Here is a 22,270-nt window from a genome sequence, read left to right as displayed (position 1 = left end):
TTATTACCACCGTCAATTCTAGAATGTCTTCATCATCCTAAAAGGATGATGCTTCAAGCTTCCTCTCTCCCCAGCCCCTTGCAACCACGAGTGTACTTTCTGTCTCTCGGTTTGCATCTCCTGGACGTTTCACATACATAGGATCATGCAGTATGTGGCCTTCGATGTCTGCCTGCTTTCACTCAGCATCATGTTGTCAAGGCTCCCCCGGGTTGTAGCCGAGTCAGCACTTCATTCTTTTTATTGTCGAGTAGTGTTCCTCGGTATAGATGTTCCGCATATTTCTTCGATGTACCACATTTTATTTATCCGTTCATCATTTGAGTTGTTTCCACTTTGGGCTGTTATGAGTAATGCTGCTGTGAACATTTATATACAAGTTTTTTTTTTTTGTATTCATATGTTTTCATTTCTCTTGGCTGTATCCTTAGGAGTGGAATTGCTGGGTCATATGGTAAATCTATATTTAACTTTTTGGGGAACTGCCAACCTTCCCCACAATGGCTGTCCCCTTTGCCATTCCCACGAGCAGTGTCTGAGTGCCCGTCTTCTCCACGTCCTTGCTAACACGTTATGATCTGTCTTTTTGAGACCATATCCTTTCTGACTGTGCTGCGCTACACAGCCGGCTGGGTTTGGGTTCAAATCCTGCCAGCTTTAGGATCTCAGGCACGTGGCCTCTCTGTCTCCTTTTACAGAAAATGGCATAAGAATCTCTCCCTTCCTGGCTGTCAGGAGATGAACTGGCAGCATCAGGGCTATGCCAACTGTAAAGTGAGGGGCACATGCCTTATTTTTATAATTAGGTGCCCGGGTGATGGGGACAGATGCACCCAGTGTAAAGTCCCTGAGATGTGGACCCTTCTGGCTCACCAATCTCTCTCCAGTGCCTGGCACTGATTCTGGTATACAATAGGTGCTTGCTAAGTGCAGACCCTCAGTGTCGCCCAGGAACCTCCCTTAGTGGAAGTGGCTGAGCCCCCTTCCCCCTTCGGGGACCCTGGTACCCACGTGGGGCAGGGCACTGTGCCCGCCTGTAGCCTTTGCAGGACTCCCCACCCGTGGTAACATTTTTTCCTCCCCTGAGAGGAAAAGTTCTTTCCATCAAGAGTGTCTGGCCCTTCCAGAGGCTGGAGTGTTTCACCAGCGACAAAAACAGTCAAATAATTGCAGTCACATCCTTGAGGTGGCCCTTGTTCATATTTAGTCAAACCAGCGAGTCTTTGCTGGGTGCCCCGAGCCCCTCACTTTGTCTTCCTACTCACCCCTTCCCTGCAAGACAGACCTGCTTTTGATCAACCAGTATTCCCCGCCCCCCAATTTGTCTTTTATTGTGGTAAAATACACCGAACGCAATTTGCCATCTTAAGCCACTTGTAAGTGGCCAGCTCAGTGGCATTAAATACATTCACATTGCTCTCCAACCGTCACCACCACCCATCTCCAGAACTCTTTTCATCTTGCAAAACTGAAACTTTGTACCCATCAAACTCTAACTCTGTTCCCCAACTCCCTCCAGTTCAATCGACCAGTATTTTAAAAGTACCTCCTCCATGCCAGGGGCTGGTTCTGCAGCTGCAAACAAGACAGACAAGTTCCTTGACTCATGGAAACTGATACCCATTTTTCAGATGGGAAGACTGAGGTGCTGAGATGGAGAGGCTCTTGCTCACAGCTCCCACCTAATCTGTGGCTAAACAGAGTTTGAACACAGGTATCTGGCACAGAGGCCAAGGTCCAGCCTCCTGGCCCGAGATAAGGCACTTCCTAACAGGAGGGCCACAGTTTCCCAATCTGTGAAATGGGGGACAGGAGGGAGTTGGGTTTGCAACACTGATGCTGAGGGCTCATGCCTCGTCCCCCTCACTTTGGAGAAGAGCAAACACCATCCTTGACTCCATCTCTCCCCGTCCCCTCTGTCAGCCTCCTGGTGACCTGAATTAGCCCCATCATTTTCTTTTCATCTGAGAAGGGCCTTTCTGCAGAAATGGGCCCCAGCTAGTTATGCCCATGACTCCTCAGCTTCCTAGCCTGGCCCAGCCCCAGCCCAGAAGGCCCCCAACAGACGGACTTTCCACTAGGGAGGGATGAGGGGCCCTCTGTTTACCTTCTTCTCGGCCGGACAGCTGCCTGTCTGCACTGTTGAAGACCCTGGAAACCCAAAGGGGAATGTTTCTCTTCCTCACCCCTTTAAGGAGGGAGCTTTGGGGAGTCTATACTCCTCTCCGAGCCTCAGTTTCCCATCTGTAAAATGGGCACAGCAGTCCCTCCCTGACAACCCTTGGGAAGAAGGTTTACTTGACTCCCTTCCCCACCCCCATGCTCAGTGAGTTCATTTTCAGGGTTCATTTTTTCATAAATATTTCACACTGGTGATTTGAACACATCATTTCCATTAAGTTTATCTATCTCCAACAGTTCCAAAATTCCACTTCCTAGCTTCTGAACCAGCACCCTACGGGAGCTATTTCTACTTGCAATCTGAGAAGGAAAGGCCTACCCCCACTGACTTCCCAATGGGGGAGTCAGCTCAGTTTAGTAAAAGCAACTAACTGATTTTAAGAGGGCTAAGAATGTTCTTTGGGCTCTGCACAGACCTGATGCCCTCAGCATCTTCACCGTGTGAGGTGAAGGGAGGCACTGAGGCACAGAGAAGGGACTGACTGCTCAGCTGGTGAGTCATAGAGCCAGGGCCTGGGCTCAGGAGGTCTGGCTCCAGGCTTCCAACCACTCCCCGCAGAAGTGAGGTGCCCATCCCATGGAGGTAATCAAGTGTCTTGGGTGGCAGGTGAGACAGCTGGGATGATCACCTAATCAGGCTCCCTGCTAGGCGCTGGGTCAGGAGGTGACCTTAAAAGGAACTCACATGGAGTTGGTCTGGACCAGCAACTGTGTGTAACTCAGATGCCTCCCCTACTGGACGTGGAGCTAGCACACACCTGTCTGAATTGTCTGCTGGATGAAGGAACGAGCGAAGGCGTGGAGGAGTCAGCCAGGTGCCCATTCTCAGATGAGGAAGTCGCCTGGCGAGCCGGGAGCCCGTGATCTCGGGGATCCTTCCACGAAGCGCCTGCCCCTCTACCCGGGAAGATGAAGTCCCTTTTCCAGGTGAGGACGCGGAAGCCCCGCCCCCGCCCCCCCCCCGCCCCCCGCAGGGGCCGCGGGCCTTGGGCGTGGGGTGGGCTCGGCTCCAGCCCCGGCGCCCGGGCCGGGTGGGCGGGGTGCGGCCCGGGGGCGGCGCGCGGCGGTGGAACCCGAGCCCGGGGAGGAGGGACGCGGCGGGCAGGCGGGCGCGGGGCCGGCCGCCGGGATTCAGGAAGCGCCGCGCTCCCGGCCGCCGGCGCCGAGCCCTCCCGGAGGTGAGTGGGGCCTGGGCCTTCGGGGTGGGGACCCCGGGAGGGACGGCCCAGCCGAGGGTCCCCGCGCGCCACCGGGGACATCCAGGAGGCTCGGGGGTGCCGCCTGGGGCGCGGGACCCCGCGAGCGACCCTTGGGCCCGGCACCACCTCTCTGGGCTTCCGTTTTATTATCTGCGAAATGGGTGCCCACGTGGGCTCTGGGGATGCAAGTCTGGGAGAGGGAGGTCCCGGGTCCCGCACGACCCAGGCCCAGGAACCAAACTCAGGAGGCCCTGCAGCCCACCTCGGGGTCACCTCCTTTTCTGGGGGCCTGAGGTTTGCCCTCTGCCCCGGGGAGGGAATTGGGAGTCTGGAGCTTCCAAAGGCCACTTCTTGGTTACTGAGTCCCAGAGAGATGGCTCTTGGGCAGGAAAATCGTTAACCTCCCCTCTGGCTCTGCCCTGGAGACTCCCGGGAGGTCTCCGAGGACAGGCAGCGCCCTCCCACCCTCCCCACGTGCCTGGCGATCCCAACCACAGACATCCTGATTGAGCTACCACCACCCCGACCTGGTCCAGCCCCAGGGGTTTTCTCCATCTTTCCTCCTCATTTTGCCCACGAGGAAACTGAAGCTAAGGTCGGGGATATAGCCAAGTGGAATTTAAACCCAGGGCTGTCCAGCTCCAAAGCCGTCCCTACCTCTTGCCCAGGGGGTGCCCTGGAAGTTACCAAGGAGGGGGTGGGCTTCCGGCTGCTGAGTGCCTGGAACGAAGGCTTCTACTGGGGATAGGGGTTGGGGCTGTGATGTCATGTGTGAGCCTTGATCTGGGATGCTAAGACCCGCTGGAGGGTTTAAGCTTTGCCACTGTATCTCTGGGGCGAGGATGGTGGGGAGGTGGGGGGGGGGTTAACTTGGTGAAGAGGTGGCCTCTTTAGAGAGGTGAGGGAGGAGGGTCAGGCCTGGGTCATCTGCGGGGTTAAAAGTGGGATCTGCATGGGCCTTAACCCCCACTCTGCTACCACACTGTGGTGTGACCTTGGGCTGTTCATCTGTAAAATGGAGGCAGGCTGAGGGTGACCCCTGGGGCTTGGACCATCTGATGCTTCTTCTGGTGGTTGTTGCCCCAAACACCTTCTTAGTGGAAGGGGTGAAAAAAGGTAATTGACCATTTCCACATTTCTCTTGATCCTTCAGTTTGAATAACCAGAAAGGCTAGGGACCCTACTTTCCCACATTTATTGGTAAATTGGAGGGAGGAGGGGCTCCCAAGACAAATGACAAATGGTGGTCATGGGCCTATCCAGTTCACATTTGTGAAAGCAGGGTGGAGTCATTTTGAAATGGAGTATTTCCAGGTTTAGGGAATGGGCACCTGAGGGAAAAGGGTGAGAGGGAGAGAGGGAGAGAGGGAGAGAGAGCTCCAGTGAAGATGCTTGGGATTCCCCAAGCTAAATCCAGACCAGATGCTGTGGACACCCCTCTCACATCATCAGGTGTGAGCTGGGCCTCAGCCATTTCCTCTTTTGTCCATCAGACCCTCCTGGGAAGCTGCCGTGTACCAGCCCTGGGCTGGGCACTGAGGCACCTTGGATCCCAGCTTAGCTCTGGCCCGAGGTGGGCGTGAACTGGGTGGTCCAAGAAAGGCAGTGAGATGGGAGGAAGGGCTGCCTATCCCCCAACCCCAGCTGCCCCCTCCACCCTGGGTTGCCCCTCATGCCAACTGTGGCCTCCAAGCAGGCAACACCCATGCCCAACCTGTGGGCACCCAGCAAGGGAGCATGTATGGTAGATGCTCGGAAGTGTGTGCTGTTGATGAATGAGGGCCAGGAGAATGTGCTGTCGGTGGGACTGGGACAGGATCAGGGAAGGCTTGATCAAGGTGATGTTTCAGCTTTACCTTGAGGAATAAATGCAGATGTCAGGGAAAGGGCATTCAGGTAGAGGCCTGACTTCTACTCATCACCAGGTGGTAAAACTCAGGTTTGTAGAGCTGAGAAATTGTCCTGTTTGGAGTGTGTGACGTGAACAGGAAGGACAAGGGATCAGACAGGCAGGGGCTGGGGCAGACCCCGAAGCCTTAAAAGTCTGGGCTGGGAGGGACATGCGGATGTGTGGTCTGGAAAGGTCTGCAGAGTGGGGGCCAGGCAGGGAGGCGGGTCCCCAGGCTGGGGAAGTCATCCAGGAGAGAGGTTTGAGGCCCCAGGTACCAAAAGAGGCGGCTAGAAGATGTGGGAGGAAGAGAAATGTGCAAGCCTTGACCTCACTGCACCCGGCACATGGTGCTCAGTGAATCCCTGTTGCACTGTTGAGTGACTGAACACGTGGTTTGCAGAGGGCCAGTCCTTTGAGGTCCTTCATGTGCTCCTAGGAGGGACGGGGCCATGTGGAGGGGCCAGCTCTACCCCTCACAGGTCCCCAACCTGCTGTCTGCCTCCACCTCTCCCATTCAACTCTGGGAAAGCCACTCTAGGCTCCTCCCCAATTCACGGGGACCTGGAGACCAGGTCCTCTTCTTGTCACACACAAGATCTGGGGAGCCAAGGGAACATTTCATGCCAGCGGGCCCTCTGGAATTCTCCACATCGTCAAGTTGGGATGGAATTCACCTGTTAAAGATTAATTCCGGTCTCTCAAGATACTTGCGGTCCTGGGCCCTGCAGCTGCCTCTCTGAACTCTCGATGCAACATTTCATCTGGCTTCAGCCAAGCCTGGGCTGCATTAGTGGTCATTACGATGGTAGTGAGCATTTATTGAGCACTTACTCCGCCAGGCACTGAGCCAAACACTCAGGACATTTAGATGCAAAGTTATGATTGTGCCCATTTTTGAGAGGGAGGAACTGAGGGTCAGGGTGGTGCAGTCACTTGCCCAGGGTCCCTCCGCTGGGAAGGGCCTGACAGGGATCTGAACTCCATTTATCTGATTCTAAAATCCATGCCCTTAACTGCCACAGTGGCCTGTCCCCGCTTGTCTAGACTCAAGGTCATGGGAAAATAGTCTGCAGTTTAGAGATAAAAATCTGAATTGCTCTGACAGGCCTGGGCTTAAATCCTAGACCTGCTTCCTCCTCCCCAGGGGAGCTTGGGCAGGCCACCTCGTCTCTCTGAACCTCAGTTTCCTCATCTGTCAGATCAGGTTCTCAGTTCTCTCTTTGGAAAGACAGTCCAAGCACACGGATGGAGCCCTGAGCTCATCTTCTTCCTCATCCTGTCCCTGGCCTGTTCCAGGGCGTGTTTTCCTCCAGGTCATCCTGGGGCACCCTCCAAGAGCCCCTCTGAGCCAGGCGGGCGGGCGGGAGGTAGCAGGGGCAAAGCCAGACTTGCATTCGGACAAGGGACGTTGCCTTTTAAGCTGTGAAATATTTACAGGCGTTGACTGAGCGCCAGAAGCCATCCAAGTTTCCTACTTTCCTGATTTAATGCTGAAAAACAGGGCCAGAGCCTGCCTACCTGGTTCCGATCCCAGCTGTCAGTAAATTCCCTCACTCCTTGGGCCTCGGTTTCCTCATCTGTAAAATGGGATAATGATAGCATTGGCTTCGTGGGGTGACTGTGGACAGTCTCCAGAGCAACACTGACTGCTCGGAATGTAACGGGTGTCTGTTCACCTTGTTGGTGTCACAGCATCACCCCCGCTGGAGGTGGGCAAGGGGAGGAATGTTGAATCCCATTTGACAGATGAGTAAACTGAGGCTCAGAGAGAGAAGTGGTTTGCCTAAGGACGTCCCACTGGCTTATGGAAGTGCTAGACCTGGAAGCCAGATCCAGAGTCACTGGACCCTGAAAAGCCCAGTGGCTGGCTCAACCTCCTTCCTGGAAAGCCCCTAAGACTCTCCCCTCTTGGAGTCTGACCCACTTCCATTCACATCCCAGCTTGGCCACTCCCTGCTGTGTGACTTCATGAGGTGGGCTTAACCTCTCTGTTCCTGGGGCTGCCGCTCGGGGTTTACTGGACTTGAGAGCACTGCCAGTTGAGGTGGGGATTCGGGTTATTCTGGCTGCCACTCCTGCCCCAGCCTGGACTCCCCCTGCCTTGGGTGCCCTTGGGTCCCGTGAGCTGTCACCCTGGCCGATCAGGAATGAGGAAGGGAGGCCATGCCCTCATTTTCACTGTGACTCTGACTTCTTTCCCGCCTCTGAGCCCCTTCCTGGTCATTGGCTTCCCCTTTCTGCCCCGAGCCCTGCCCGCTGCTGGCTGTGTGACCCCAAGCAGGCCACTGCACTTCTCTGAGCATGCTTCATTATCGGTGAGGGACGGTTACAGACACCATGCTGGGGGCATGGGAGGCCCCCCAGAAACGCTCACAGGTCCGCTGCAGATGAGGTCAGAGGGTGGGAAAGGCCACAGAAGGAGGTGGGGGCGTTGGGGGCAGACAGGAGGGCCATTGACCAAAAGGGAGTGCTTATTTTTCTTTGGGTGGTGAGTAATGGCTGCCCCTCCTGCCCCCACCCTGCCTGCCCGCTGCACAAAGGGCTTCTCAGTCTCAGTGGACGTCTGTTTTTCCCTGAGGGTGGAGTGGCCTGGCCTCCTCCCGGCTGACCTGGAGGGCTGACCATCTTCTGGGACAGCTCCTCAAGAGTGTGTATGGGGAGACCCCAGTGGGCAAGGGGCCAGCCAGCCTCAGGTAGGGACCTGTTGGCTGGGTTCATTCCTGTCCCTGTGCCCCTTGGCAGAGAGGAGGGGCTCAGGAAAACCTGTGGATGGAGCGAATGGATGCAGGAAGGAAGGAGTGGTTGAACAGCTGGCAACAAGGCAGGGGCATCAGGAGAACCCACCTGCTCCAGGTCAGACTTGGGCTTGGGCTAGTGTCTTGCCTCTCCGAGCCTCACTTTCCTCATCTGCAAAATGGACCCATAGCTGTCTCCCTCACAGGGGGCATTGAACCTCACAGGTCAGAGAGCCCAGCAAGCAGTAGGTGTTCAGTAAATTATCTGTTAAAGGATGGGAGGGAGGAAATTAGCTAGCAAGTTAGTTGGGTGGAGGTTCGGCTTCAGTGATCTGAACCCAAGGAGAATGACTTAACTGTCTTGGATTCCTTTAGTTTGTATCCATGAGTTCATTCATTTGTTTGTTCATTTCTTCATTTATGCATTCAGCAAGTGTATCTTTAACAGCTACTTTGTGCCAGGCCCTGTTCTTGGCACCGGGGACTCAATGGTGAATGGAGCGGAAGAGGTCCCTGCCCTCCTGGAGCTTGTGTCCGAGTCCCCATCGCTTGGGGCTGCCCTTTATGGGGCTCTGACGCCCACAATGACCGAGCAACCCAGCAGCAGGTGCTGTGATTCGCTCCCTTTCAGGAACGAGGAGACTGAGGCTCAGATTGGTGAAGCGATCCACCTGGGGTCACACAGCTCTAAGTGGCAAAGCCGCGATTCAGACCCCCAGTCTGCGCTGCCCTGCTCTGTGAGCTCAGGGTGTGGGTGCGGCATTTAGAAGGGGGGCCCCAGGGAGAGGGCTTCGTAGACCCTGAAGCGATGAACTCACACGGGTTTAAAAGCAGGTGGTTGGAATCCTGGCCACCTTCCCTTCCTGTTGAGTTGTGACCTCAGCTGGGTCACTTGGTCTCTCCGAGCCTCAGTTTGCTCATCTGTGAAATGGAGATGGCAGCACAGCCTACCTCACAGGAGAGGGAAACAGGAGCATCCTTAGCGCATGCTCAGTGTTGGATAACTGTCAGCCCCTCACCTCCATCCTCCCTGGATGTTTATTCCTCTGAGAACGGGTGCAGTAATATCTAGGTAAGTTCTAGAGTTCCTATTTGGATTAAAGCAGATAGGAGGTGCTGTGTGACATTTACCAGTGGGGTGTTCACTGCTAATGTGAGCTTTCAGGCTTAGTCTCAGCCATAATTTTTTGGGGGGGAGAAGGGGGAGGTTTGTTTACTTATTTATTTATTGACAGAGATCCTGGGGATTGAACCCAGAGCCTCATGCATGCTCGGGCGTGCGCTCTACCACTGAGCTATACCCTAACCCCCCTCAGTCATAATTCTAAGCAGTTAGCCAGAGACAGCAGCCTACTGTTGGCATAGGCTGGTGGTGAGGCGGGCTGGGGCAGAGAGAGGATCTCAAACTGGTTTTCTGCTGCCTGGGGCGCCCTTCCCCCGCTCCTGCCCTTCCCGCTCCTGCCCTTCCCGTTCCTTCCACAGGTGTCTGCTCTCTTCCCTGACTTGGTAACCTCAGGACTTTTGCACAGGGGAGTGAGGCCACAGGGGTGTGTGCGTATAGGTAGGTGGGTGTCCTGTCCCCTCCGGGCCTCAGTCTCCCAGCTGGGAAATGGGGCAGGAATGGAAGAGAGATGGAAATGAGGAGGGGAGAAAATGCTTTCAGGAAGTGAGGTCTCCGGGCAAAGTCATGAGCCTTGGCCTTGGAGCCGGGACGTCTGGGTCCCAACGCCTGCTCCGCCCTGCCCTCTCTGGGCCGCGTCTCCCCAGCTATAAACTGAGGGAAGGTTAACAATGAAAAGGCAGCTGCCATTTATTGAACACTTACTCCACACCGAGCGCTGCCCGAAACTTGAATCATCAATTCAGTCAAGTCTCTGCCGTTATCATTCAGTCCTCACAACAGCCCTTTGGTGCAGGAGCTACCATTTTTTTTTAAATTTAAAGCATGAATGTCCAACCAGTAATTATAAAGCAAATATGGGTTCACCACTCCCAGGTGGCAGTAATTATTTCCCCCATTTTACAGATGAGGAAACTGAGGCCCAGAGAGAAGTGGTTTGCTCCAGGCCGCCCCACCAGAAAGTGGCAGGTGGAGAACAGAACATAGATTGGGTGATTTCTGAGGCCGCAGACTCCTCTCCGGGTGGGTCTCTGTGGCTCTGACTGTCCTCCAGGAGAGGGGCTGGGCTAGGCAGAAGGGGGTCCTAGGGTTTGAGGCCTCCATCCTCCTGGTCTGGAGCTGGGGAGCATCACACTCTGAGAAGGGCTGAGTCTGAGAGGGTGGGTTCCTAGGCTGTGCTTTGCTGGGAGTGGGTGAGGCAAGGGACGAGGGAGCCGGAGCCTCCCGGGACAGGGACTTCATGTCCTTGAGCTCCTGCCGTGTGCCAGTCCCTGTGCTGGACCCTTTAGGTGCACGTCTAACCTGGCGATGTTCCCACATTGCACCCAGGAAACTGAGGCTCAGGGTAGGGAAGTGGCTTGCTCAAGGTTCACCAATAATCTCAAGAGTTATTGAGATGTAATTCACATGCAACTCACCCTTTCAAAATGTACAATTCAGTGGTTTTGTAGAGTGGTTCAGAGTTCTACAGACATCCCCACTGTGTAGTTCCAGTACATTTTTGTCACCCCAGGAATGAACCCGGACCCATTAGCAGTCACTGCCACCCCAACGGCCTCAGCCCCTGGCAACCACTAATCTGCTTTCTGTTTCTAAGGATGTGCCAATTCTGGATGTTTCCTGTAAATGGGATCCTATCATAGGTGGCCTTTTGTGTTGTTGTTTAAGAGATGCGTGCTCTTAAACCGCTCAGCCACATAGCCTCCCCATGGCTTCCACCTTGGGGCTGGGGACTCTCGGAAGTGATGGGTGCCCATGAAAGCTCAGAGGGCCGGAATCCCTCCAGCCAAGGACTTGAAGAATGACCGAGTGACTGCCGTCCGTGGTCACACTGGCCTTGCCCTCTAGGGGCCTGGTGAGTCACCCTCCGATCCTGCCCCGCCTGGGTGGTGTGAGCTTGAGGGGGGCCTCCTCCTGGGTGAGGGCACCCGACAGGACACTGGAGCTCTGTCAGCCCTGGACAGACAGCCACTGTGCAGCAAACAGGAAGCGGGCTGGGCCGAGACCTGCTAGGTAAACACAGGCTGGCTGGGGAAGGTGCCTGGCGTGGCGTGATGCCCCCGCTGCTGCCACCCACCGGAGCCTGGGGAGCTTCTGGCAGCCTGGCAGGCAGCGGGTTTTGCCTGGCCAAGGGCCTGAGCGCTCAGCAGTGGCTGCTGTGGGGTGGCTGCCAGGGTCCCAGGCTCTGGGCCCAGCCACTCCACCCTCCCTGGTGGTCATACCTTCCTTGGTCCTCCGTCTGTCTGTTCATCCATCTTCTAATAATTGTAATACGATACTGATAATGCTGACCCCAGCCATCCTTTACTGGGCATGTGCTGCCTGCCAGGCAGTGGGCTCTGTTTTATACCCTCTCTCATTTAAGCCTCACAGCAATCCCGAGGTAGGGGCTAGATCACCATTTACAGGCACAGAGAGGCCAAGTGACTCGCCCAAGGTCACACAGCTGGTGAGTGGGCATTAGGCCTCGGGGCCCATGGTCTGCACCGCCCACCCTGAACCACTCTCCCTCCACCCCCATCTTTACCCTTTTCTTCTCGAGTCCCCTGGTCCTTGTAAAGTATCCATTGAAGGCATAGTTCCTGGGGCTTCATGGACTCCTAGACCTGCTTCAGCCTCTCAGGAGCCAGGCAACCTTGTAAGAGTGACTCCACCTCTCTAAGCCTCAGTTTCCTCACTTGGAAGGTGGAGGGGTTGGGTGGAGCTGGTGTTTCCTCCCTCGACACCAGCAAACCTCGGGATCCCGTCCTCCTAGATGCCTCCCACATCATTCCTCCAAGACTGATCTGGAATAGCAGATACTCACAGTCATGTCTATTCCAGGCTATGGCAAGAAGTGGGGGCCCCACAGGTTGGACAAAGATCCCCAGGATGGAGGGAGGAGGAAGTACAGTGAGTCGGTCTGGGAGCCCAGAACCTCCCCCTGGTCTACCTGTCTCCCCCTGTACCTGTCTCCTTCCCACCTACCCATCCACCCGCCCACTCACACATCTCTTCGTCCTTCTTGCCTTTCTTCTCCCAGTGCCTCCGGCCACACCGTTCCTCAACGCTCCCTGCACTTCCCCAGCTCCGTGCTTTTGACCTTGCTGTCTCCTTTGCTTTTTTTATCCCATTCCACTTGTCAAGCCCCAGTTCAGCTATTCCTCCTCCTTGCAGCCTCTCCCTGTGCCCACCAGGATGACTGCTGCTTCCTCCTGTGTGCACCCTTCCAGAACTTCAGAGCCTTACAGTTTAAGAAAGCACATATTTACTGATGCCTTGGCACAATGCTGAATGCGGGGGAGACAGTGGGCACAAAATAGTCCCTCCTTCATGGAACTAAAACGCCAGAGAAGAGGGAAGATGGATAAAAAAATGATCTAAGTAAAGGTCAGAGTTTAACCGTGAAATGCTATTAAAGGAAGGCACAGTTTGCTCTAAGAGTGAACACAAGGGAGCTGGTTTAGACTAGGGGCGGGGGCCAGGGTGGCTGGTTAAGATGACCCCCCCAAAGAATGGGAGCCAGTGGAGGAAGAGCATCCCCAGTGGAGGGAACAGCCCAGGCAGAGGCCTGGAGTGGGGAGAGCCATCTGCCTTCCCTCCTGGACTGTGAGTTCCCTGAGCTTCCACTCTTTTATGCTTCTCCAGGCGCCCTGCAGACAGGTGGCACTCAGCAGATGCCTGTGGGAGTGCATCGATCCCAGGTCCCTGAATTCTTCCCCCTGGGGTGGAGCAGCCCCTGCACGCCTGAACTTGCCCCCAGATTTAAGCAGCTTTCTTTGGTCACGTAATCAGGAGGATGGGATTTGCCAAGTACGTGGCACGGTTTCCATGAGATCAGGCAAAGCCACGGGGGTGGGGTGGGTAACACAGTGAGGACGGGCCCCTTCTTCCAGCCCTCTGCATGGGGACAGAGGGGTGGAGCAGGAGACCTCCACTTGACTCCACTCCTGTGGAATCTGGGATTCGCAGGGAGAAGGCATCTGCCATTCAAGTAATCTTGTGGTTTGCTGTTTATTGAAGGCTTACTCCGTGCCAGGTGCTTGACTCAATTCATATAATCCTCACAATGACCCAGTTAAGTTCCCCAAGGGCAGGCGAGGCTCAGAGAGGCTATGTAACTTGCTCAGGCTCACCCAGCTAATGAGCCGTGGGTCTGGGAGCCAGCACCGCACCCCCCCCCCCGTTCTGTCTGACGTCGGAATGCACGTTCTTTCCATGTCCTGCTAGCTAGCTCCTACCAGGTGCCCCTCCTTGGGGGAGGGAGTGGGTTTGGCTGGCCTGACTGAGTCCCCAGGGGCCAGCCACATTTCTGGAGAGCCTGGAGTCTGACCCAGGTAGAGAGGAAGGCTTGGGGATCCTGGCTTAGCCCTGTAGCTCCTTACCCTGGTCAGGACCCCTGTACCCCTTAACTTGGCCACTCCCAACCCTTCTGATCAAACCAGCTCTTAATGCCACCAGACACGCCTCAGCTTATTCCTGTGTCTAGCTGTTCCCTCACCAGGTCCACCCCAGGAGGGCAAGAATTCTTTGTCTTGCTTACATCTGTGTCCCCAAGACCTGGTACACAGTAGGTGCTCAGTAAATATTTGTTGAATAAATAAATAGGTGAACGGTTTCTAATCTTGCTGTTTGGGCCCTAAGATTCAGATTCCTGCTCCGTCCATCCTGCCACAACTACCGTCTGTGTGTGGACTGCCGTCAGGTGTGTGTGTGTGTGTGTGTGTGTGTATTCTAAAAAAAGGATTTGGATGCTTAATACCAAGATGTTTGGAATTCACTGCGTTAAATGGACACAGTGGTGACACAGTGTGTGGGATGTTCACCCTCATGTGTAAATGCCCTTTGTTGAGCCCCGAGGGGTGCCTGGTGCCAGCTGGGTGCTGCCCACTGCAGAGGCATTCCCAGGAGCTCGCAGCGGGCCCACGCGCATGCGTGCACACGGGGAGAGACAGGAAGAAACGTACAGGACATTTACACGCAGAGGAGACACACGAAGACTCTGAGCCTCTCTCCCCGCCCCGCACCCCTCCTTCCCCCTAAGTCTGGCATGGGTTTGGAATGTGTAATAACAGCCTACAGGGCAAATTAGAACTGGGAGTGAACTCTCCCCAGCCACAGAGAACAGGGTAGTGTTTGGGGAGGGGATTGCCACAGACTGGCTGTGTGTGTGTGTGTGTGTGTGTATGTGTGTATACACACGTGTACGTGCATGGGTGGGGTGGTGTGGAAGGAGTCCAGGGTTAGGAATCTAGAGGCCTTCTTCAAGGCCATTCACTCTCCATGTGGCCTCCCAGGGCCTCAGTTTCCTCAGCTGTGAAATGGGACCAGTAGCCCAGCTCTGCTCCCCAGACTCTGGGAGATGGGCTGGGGGAGAGGCTGAGAAGGCTTGGTGAATGTTGACCTGGTCCGTGAGTGCCAGGTTGCAGTGCTACATGTATGTTCCCCGGAGGTGGGGAGACAGTGAGGGGGACAGGTAAACTGGGACTGTATCCTGATGGCGATGATGATTAAAGCATCTATCAAATGTTTATTAGGTACCTGAGAGATAATCTGAGCTGCCTGTTACAGCAGCCTGTGGGATAGCAGCTGTGTTGAGACCCTCAACTTATAGATAGGGAAACTGAGGTTCAAAGAGGTTAACATGGGCTGGTAGTAATAATCCTTACCTCCCGGGGCTGTTGTTAAACAAGATACTGTAAGAGTTTGGGGTGGTGCCTGGCCTGCAGGCCACACTGTCAACTGAGGGGTTAGCGTAGCCCAGGCTCCACAGCCAACTGCCCGGATTTGAATCGTGATTCTGTTGCTAAGCTGCTGTGTGGCTTCAGGCAAGTCACTTACCCTCTCTGAGCCTCAGTTTCCATATCTGTTGAAAATGAGATTTATAGTAGTACCTACCCCTGGGGCAGGGTTTTTTAACTTCAGCGCTATTGACTGGGTTCGAGATGGATCATTCCTTGTGGTGGGGACTCTCTCATGCCATGCAGGGTGTTTGGTGGCTTCCCTGGCCTTGACTCACTGGATGCCAGTCGCCCTCTCTCCTCTGCACAGTGTGACACCAAACGTATCTCCAGACATTGTCCAATGTCCCTGGGGAGCAGAATGGCCCCTGGGTGAGAGCCACCAGTCTCGGGTTGCCATGAGGGTTGGATGTGAGTGCACGTGTGAAGCACTGGGGCTGGTCAGAGCAACACAGTCACAGTGATGATGGGGTTTCTGTCACTCTCACTTCGTCATAATTAAAATGCTAATTTTGATCCGCATGTGCCTTGTTCAAGGCTTTGCGCAGCGAGTGGGCAGCTGAGGGGGGATTTCAACCTGGGGCTGGCTGACCCCCTGCTCTGGAGCCTCAGAAACTCTGAATGCTGTCATGTTTGAATTTCTTAGAGGAGGGGCTGCAGGCATGGTGGGGGGTTGGAGGGGCCTCCCCGCTGCCTCCTCCGGCCCCTGCAGGACCTTGGAAAGGAGTTCAGTAATTAGGAGGGTGTTAACAGCCCAACTCCTCCTCTTCCCCTGACCTTGGGGTCCCCAATGAGGTGAACAGGACTGTGCCCGGGGAAGTCTAATCTTCGCCCTCAATGCCTGCAGCCCAGTAGATACCCCTCCCTGCCTCAACATACCCCCATTCCTGCAGAACAAAGCCCAGACTCACGCGGCAGCCACTAGGGGTCTCCGTCTCCCACCTGGCTGGTGGATGGGAACTGATGTCTCCTGAGGTCCTACTAGGTGCCAGCACCCAGTGGGCGCTTCAAATTCCTCAGTACACTGGCATCTCCCAAGAACTTTGCCCATGGTTACCCTGGTTTTACAGGTGGGGGAACTGAGGCCCAGGTAGAGGAAATGATTTGCCCAAGATCACACAGATGATAATGAACCAGGGCCAAGATGGGAACCAGGTACATCTGACTTCAGCACCTGTGCTCCTAACCCTTCCTTCCTCCTTTGGCTATAATCATTGACAGCCCCCAATTTAATCCCGGGGACAACACTGGACATGCCTGATCTCATCTAGTTCTTCCTGCAAATGTATGGAAAAGCTATGACAGTTGTACCCATTTTACAGATGAGCAAATGGAGGCTCAGGTAGCTAAAGTAACTTTCTCAAGGTCATGCTGCACATAAATAGCAGAGCTAGGGGTAGAACCCAGGCCTGTCAGACTCGGAAGTCTGGGCTCTCCCTCCCCACGGACGCCCAGAGTGGGGCCGGTCCCCAGCAGGCGCTCTGACCCTCGGTGTGCCCTGCTGCGCCTGCCAAGAGAGGCCTCTTGTGGTGCCCGGCCTTCCCTCCTGGCAGCCACAAAACAAACAAGGTGGGAACCAATCTTTATTTGCTCTTCTGCTAACGCGCGAGGAGGGAGAAACAGAGAAAAGAGGGCTTTTCAGACGTTTCCCCGCAGCCTGGGTGGGATGGTAGGTGTTCCAGGAAACTCGCCCTTGGTGCCCAGCACTCCCAGCGGTGCGCTGCAGCGGGCAGGGGGCTGACAGCCAGCCAGCGGGGCCCTGCCCCTCCCTTGCTCCTGGCTAAAGGTTGGACCTGGGTTCAAGTCCAGCTCTTCTCCCTGCAAGCTATGTGATTGCCCCTCTTCCAGCTTCGTTTTCCTCACCTGAGAAGTGGGAACAGATAGTACCTTTGTCTTCAGGTCGTCTGTCTGGATGGCGCCCTTCTAGGTGCAGGGGATGCAGGAGTGAACAAGACAGAGGACATTCCTCCCTCCTGGTGATCACAGCCTGGGAGTTAACTAGTCCCACGAACAAGTGGTCAGGGAGGGCTTCCCAGATGAAGGAATGAGAGCTGGGAACACAGGTGGGCAGGAGTTAACCTAGCAGAGAGGGGAGGGAAGGGGTCAGCGCTTGGTGCCATGGGGAGCAGAGTTTGTGCGCTGTGAGGAGTTAAGTCTTGGAACCTTGATTTCCTGTCCTGTGAAATGGGGGTCAGAATGATGGTGCTGGGTGAGGAAATTGGGTGCTACTGGCTCCCACAGTGTGTTCATGTGTATTTTCTGAGCACCTATTATGTCTGAAGCGTGCTTTTAATGGTTGGGTTTTAGTAAGTGCTTACTGTGTGTCACCTGACACACAGTAATGCGTGCTTTGTTTCAGAATCCCCATTTCACAGACGGGGAAACTGAGACTGAACCATCAACCTGCCCAACATCACACAGTTGCTAAATGCGGAGCTTGGATTTGAACCCTGCTCTGGGGGCTCTGAAGCCAGTTTGGCTGGCCAGGAGTAAGCCCCGGGCTCCAGGTTTGGGGTCCCAGCATAACTCTGAGGCCCTTCCTCCTCCAGCTGATGTCCAGGGTCTCTGGACCTGAGGCAGACTCGTGTTTCCAGGTCCCTGAAAGAGGCTCCTGTTGCAACTCCTGCCCGGGGGCTGGCAGCCAACCACATCTGGGAGTGGCCACCCTGCACCCCTGTCATTACAACGGTGGCTTTGAAGCAGCTGGCAGCAGTGCTGTTTGCCCATGTGGGAGGGGGCTTCCTGGAACTGGCCTGACTCCCCTCCCGTTCATTCTCTTGCAGGCCGAGCAGGGCAGACTGGTCCCAGGGCAGCATGGCGGATCCCAGTGAAGGCCCCCGCGCGGGGCCTGGGGAGGTGGCCGAGCCCCCCGGGGATGAGGGTGGCACCCCCGGCGGGGAGGCCTTCCCCCTCTCTTCGCTGGCCAACCTGTTTGAGGGGGAGGATGGCTCCCCCTCCCCCTCGCCGGCTGATACTGCTCGCCCTGCCGGCCCAGGCGACGCACGACCCAACCTGCGCATGAAGTTCCAGGGCGCCTTCCGCAAGGGGGTGCCCAACCCCATCGACCTGCTGGAGTCCACCCTGTATGAGTCCTCGGTGGTGCCCGGGCCCAAGAAGGCGCCCATGGACTCGCTCTTTGACTATGGCACCTATCGCCACCACCCTAGTGACAACAAGCGGTGGAGGAGGAAGGTCATAGAGTGAGTACTGCTGGCTGCCTGGCCAATGGTCTCCTCCTCTGTGTTGAATCCACCCACCCACTCACCCACCTGTCCATCCATCCATCCATCCATCTGTCCGTCCATCCATCCATTTGTCCATCCATTTGTCCACCTATTCACTGAGCCGCCCATCCATCCATTTATCTACCTATTCATTCATCTATCCAGCCACCTCTGTCCACCTTTCCATATGCTTGTCTATCCATTCATTCATCTATCCACTCCTCTGTCCATCTATGTGTCCCTCTGTATATCCATCTGTCCATCCATTCATTCATCCATCCATCCATCCATCCATCCATCCATCGTCTACTCATCCAAACATCTATCCGTTCTCCCATCTACCCACTGTTTCTATTCACCCAGCCAGTCAGCTGTCAAACTATTCATAATTCACTCATTTCATGTCCACGTCTTTCTTTCTCCTCTCTTTCTCTTTCCCTCTCTCTCTTTCTGTTTCGTTGCTACCTGTCTTTCCATCTGTCCATCCTCTTGTCCAATCCATCCGTCCATCATCACTCATGCAAATATTAATCAACCCATCTGTCCGTCTGCCATGTCTCTGTCCAGCCATCCATCATCTTCTCATTCAAATATTTATCTGCCTGTCTATCTGCCATCTCTCTGTCCAGCCATCCACCCATGCGCACCCCAAAGAGCCCGCCTCAGACCTCTGTGTGTGTCTGGAGGACAGTCCTAAAGTCTGGAGATGTCCTGTTGTCACTTGGTCCTCCTCTGTCCCCCTTGCTGATCACAGGCTCATTAATGCCCTTGGATGAAGCCCGTTCACCTCCTCAGCCCTTGCTGGGTCAAGAGTTATCTCCTTTACTTATTCACTGAGTCACCAATTCATGCAGTGAATGTTTCTTGAGCACCCACCATGTGCCAGGTAGGGGGATAGGGCTCCAGGGGTGAGCCAGACCAGGTGCTACGACTTCTCAGTCTAGCCAAGCCACTGAGTAGCCTTCACTGGCACCTTCAGTTTGGAGGGTGAGACAGGTAATAAGCAAGTGAATAGACAATTCACTTCCGGGGGGAGGTCCTGAGGTGGGAGAGGGGAGCTGATACAGGAAAGGTAGTTCAGGAGGGCTTCCTGGAGGAGCTGACATTTAAGCCCAAAGCTAAAGAGTGAGAAGGTACAGCCACACAGGGGCAGGGGAGGGTATTCCTGGTGGAGGGAAGTGCATGTTCAAGGGCCTAAGGCTGGAGAGGCTTGATGTATCCAAGGAACAGAGCCTCCCAGTCTGCATGCAGTGCTTAGATGAACTGCATAACCTCCACTCAGAGGTGGAAACAGAATCAGACCTGCAACATGCCCTCCTTCAGGCCCTCATCCCCACCCCTACTCCAGACAGCCAGGCCAACGGCTTTAGAGAGGTTGAGAAGGAGCTGGGAGGTGGCTGAGCAGCTGAGGTCTTCCGAGACCCCGAAGGCTGCCCAGGGAGGTCTGGGGCGAGGTTGTTCTTTTCATCTTATTTTTTGGCTCACAGGTCACAATTCAGGAGCAGATAAAATGGGGGGTGCACCAGTCTGTGTGCTCCCATCATCAGGAAGCATCTCTTCCCCCTTCCCTGGTACCCCATCACTACAGGCCCTGCCCCCGGGGTGGAAAGTCTGGGGCCCGAGCGGAGGAAGGAGGGAGAGCGGCGGTCCACTGCCCCTGGCGAGCTGCTGGCTCTCTCTGCCCTGCCGCCTCCTCCTCAGTTTCCCCTTCCCTTCCAGCCCCGCCTCCTCTCTGTCCTGGGTCGCTCTCTGCTCCCCTCCTCTCTCCTCTTCTCTCCCCGAGTCTCTGCCGCTTCCTCCTGTCTGTCCTCTCCTTCATTTCACAGATTCCGACTGCGCCCCTGTGCGTGCCCGGCACAGGGCGGGTGAGGACGTGGCCCAGGATTCCTGCCCTCGTAGTACCCTGGGCTAGCGCTGCTCCCAGCTCTTTGCCTCTCCAAACCTAGCACACAGTAGGTGCCCAATGAATGTTTACTGAAGGACTGAATGAATGTGTTTTTTCCCCTTTGTCTCCGTTCCTTTCCCTCCCCCAGCCCTCTCTGACTTGTTCCTTCTCCATCTGCCGCTGTAGCTCAGTGTTTCTCCCACACGTGTACAGGCTGCAGACACACAGTAGGTGCTAAATAATAACAGGAATATTAGCTAACATTTATTGAGTGTTTACTGTGGTGGGGCCTTGAACTAAGCACCTATGTGCATGGCCTCATTTGTCTCAAATGTTTGTTGAATGAATAAATCAGTAAGTGAATGATTGAATAAATGATAGAGTTGCTTTATCCTTTAGTCTGATGTTCCTCCTTTGTGTTCTTACTATCTTTGTCTCTTCTAGTCTCTGGCTTTTTAAGTACTCAATAAATGACAAATGGAAGGATAGACGGGTGGATGGATGGATGGATGAATGGATGGATAGTTGGATGGGTGGATGGATGGATGGATGGATGGATAGTTGGAAGGATGGATGGGTGGGTGCGTGGGTGGGTGGATGGATGGATATGTGGTTGGCTGGCTGGCTGGCTGCCTGGGTAGAAAGGGGGCTTGTGTGTTTCTTTTGTCTGTCTGTCTCCACCCAACACACAGTAGGTAGAATTTGTTGGGATAAAACATTCCTTTGTGTCTTCAGCTGTCCCTTCCCTCTCAGGCTGGTCCCTCCCTCGGGACCATCCACGATCCCTGGGCCCCTAAGGCTAGAGGTGGTGGTGGGCAGGGGATGAGCCCTCCTGTCACTCTGCCTCCTCCCTGCTCCAGGAAGCAGCCACAGAGCCCCAAAGCTCCCGCGCCTCAGCCACCCCCAATCCTCAAAGTCTTCAACCGGCCTATCCTGTTTGACATCGTGTCCCGGGGCTCCACCGCCGACCTGGATGGACTGCTCCCCTTCCTGCTGACTCACAAGAAACGCCTGACTGACGAGGAGTTCCGGGGTGAGCCTCCCAGGCAGGAATAGTGGGCAGGCCAGCTGGGGGCTGGGGGAAGACCTGGCATTGGGGGCCCCCTTTCCCCTCAGCATCTTCCCTTTGGTCAGTGTGCTGCGCCGCCAAGAAGAGCACTGGACACGGAGTCTGGTCCTGTGTGTCCTTTACCATATTACTTAACCTCTCTGGGCCTTTGTTGCCTTTATTCAGTCATTCATTCATTCAGCCTTTATTTATGAAAAGGTTAGTGTCATGGGTAAGCAGAGTCTGCCCACCTCCACCACTTACGGGATGTGTGGCCTCTCTGAGCCTCAGTTTCCTCATCTGTACCCTGGGGAATAATATTAGCTTAGTCCTGGCCTTTGAAGAGAGAGAGACAATTTCACAGTGCCAAGCCCAAGGCAGCTGGGGGGGTCCTGGGAGCCTCTGCCCCTCTGAGCGGAGCTCTGGACAGGGGAGCAGGGCATTCCTGCTTCTGCTCCTGGGCTCTGCCCCACCCCTGCCCAGCTTTTGGGCTCCCCGCTGTAGGTTGAAACCCCAGTCACCACTGCCCCTGGACTTCTCTCTGCCCAGAGAGCTCACCCTCCAGCCTAGTCCCAGCTCAGAGCACCTACCTCTGGGCACTAGCTCCCTCCGCTGGCCCAGACCTTCCTTGCAAATCAGGGAAGTTGGCCTGTGACCAGATGAGCCGTAATTCACTGGCCAAGTGACCCCAGAATCAATATAAAAAGTCAAGAATTGTGGCATCTGCTAGAAAGGAGGGCCTGTCTCGGGTGGGCTGGCCGTGGTCTACAGCTAAGGCTGATGAAGCTTCAGGGAGGTCAGGGGGCCACTTTTGGAGACTTTAGGGACTTTAAATAAATTAAATGCCAAAATAGGCTGACCATATCTGCAGTATATTTTTCACATATACCCTTATCCACCAGTTTCTTTTTTTTAAATTTATTTTTAATGAAGTATAGTTGATTTACAATATTGTGTTAGTTTCAGGTGTACAGCAAAGTGATTCAGTTATACATACACACACACATATATATATATTCTTTTTCAGATTCTTTTCCATTATGGGTTATTGAATATTGACTATGGTTCCCTGTGCCAAACAGTAGATCCTTGTTTATCTGTTTTATATATAGTAGTGTGGATCTGTTAATCCCAAACTCCTGATTTATCCCTCCCCCCTTCCCCTTTGGTAACCATAGTTTGTTTTCTATGTCTATGAGTCTATTTCTAATTTGTAGGTAAGTTCATTTGTATTTTTTTTCGATTCCACATATAAGTGATACATGAT

At 54.7% G+C, this 22,270-nt stretch overlaps 1 protein-coding gene across 2 annotated transcripts in view; it reads left to right on the top strand.

Moving 5' to 3' along the window:
• Positions 1–3,041: 3,041 nt before the first annotated feature.
• TRPV4 (transient receptor potential cation channel subfamily V member 4) overlaps positions 3,042–22,270 on the top strand; it is a 37,430-nt gene continuing 18,201 nt past the window's right edge. The window contains exons 1-3 of one of the 2 annotated variants that reach the window (XM_031442894.2): positions 3,042–3,108; positions 17,630–18,046; positions 20,816–20,988. In XM_031442894.2, the coding sequence (XP_031298754.1) occupies positions 17,661–18,046; positions 20,816–20,988 (559 nt within the window). In that variant the 5' untranslated portion in view covers positions 3,042–3,108; positions 17,630–17,660. Of the gene's footprint in view, positions 3,109–3,308; positions 3,360–17,629; positions 18,047–20,815; positions 20,989–22,270 lie in introns of those variants that run through there. The other variant, XM_031442893.2, reaches the window with a different exon arrangement.

Source organism: Camelus dromedarius, chromosome 31, assembly GCF_036321535.1.
Source record: "Camelus dromedarius isolate mCamDro1 chromosome 31, mCamDro1.pat, whole genome shotgun sequence".
NCBI lineage: Eukaryota > Metazoa > Chordata > Mammalia > Artiodactyla > Camelidae > Camelus > Camelus dromedarius.
Note: the sequence above shows the minus strand (reverse complement) of the source record. Positions and strands in the feature narration are given on the sequence as shown.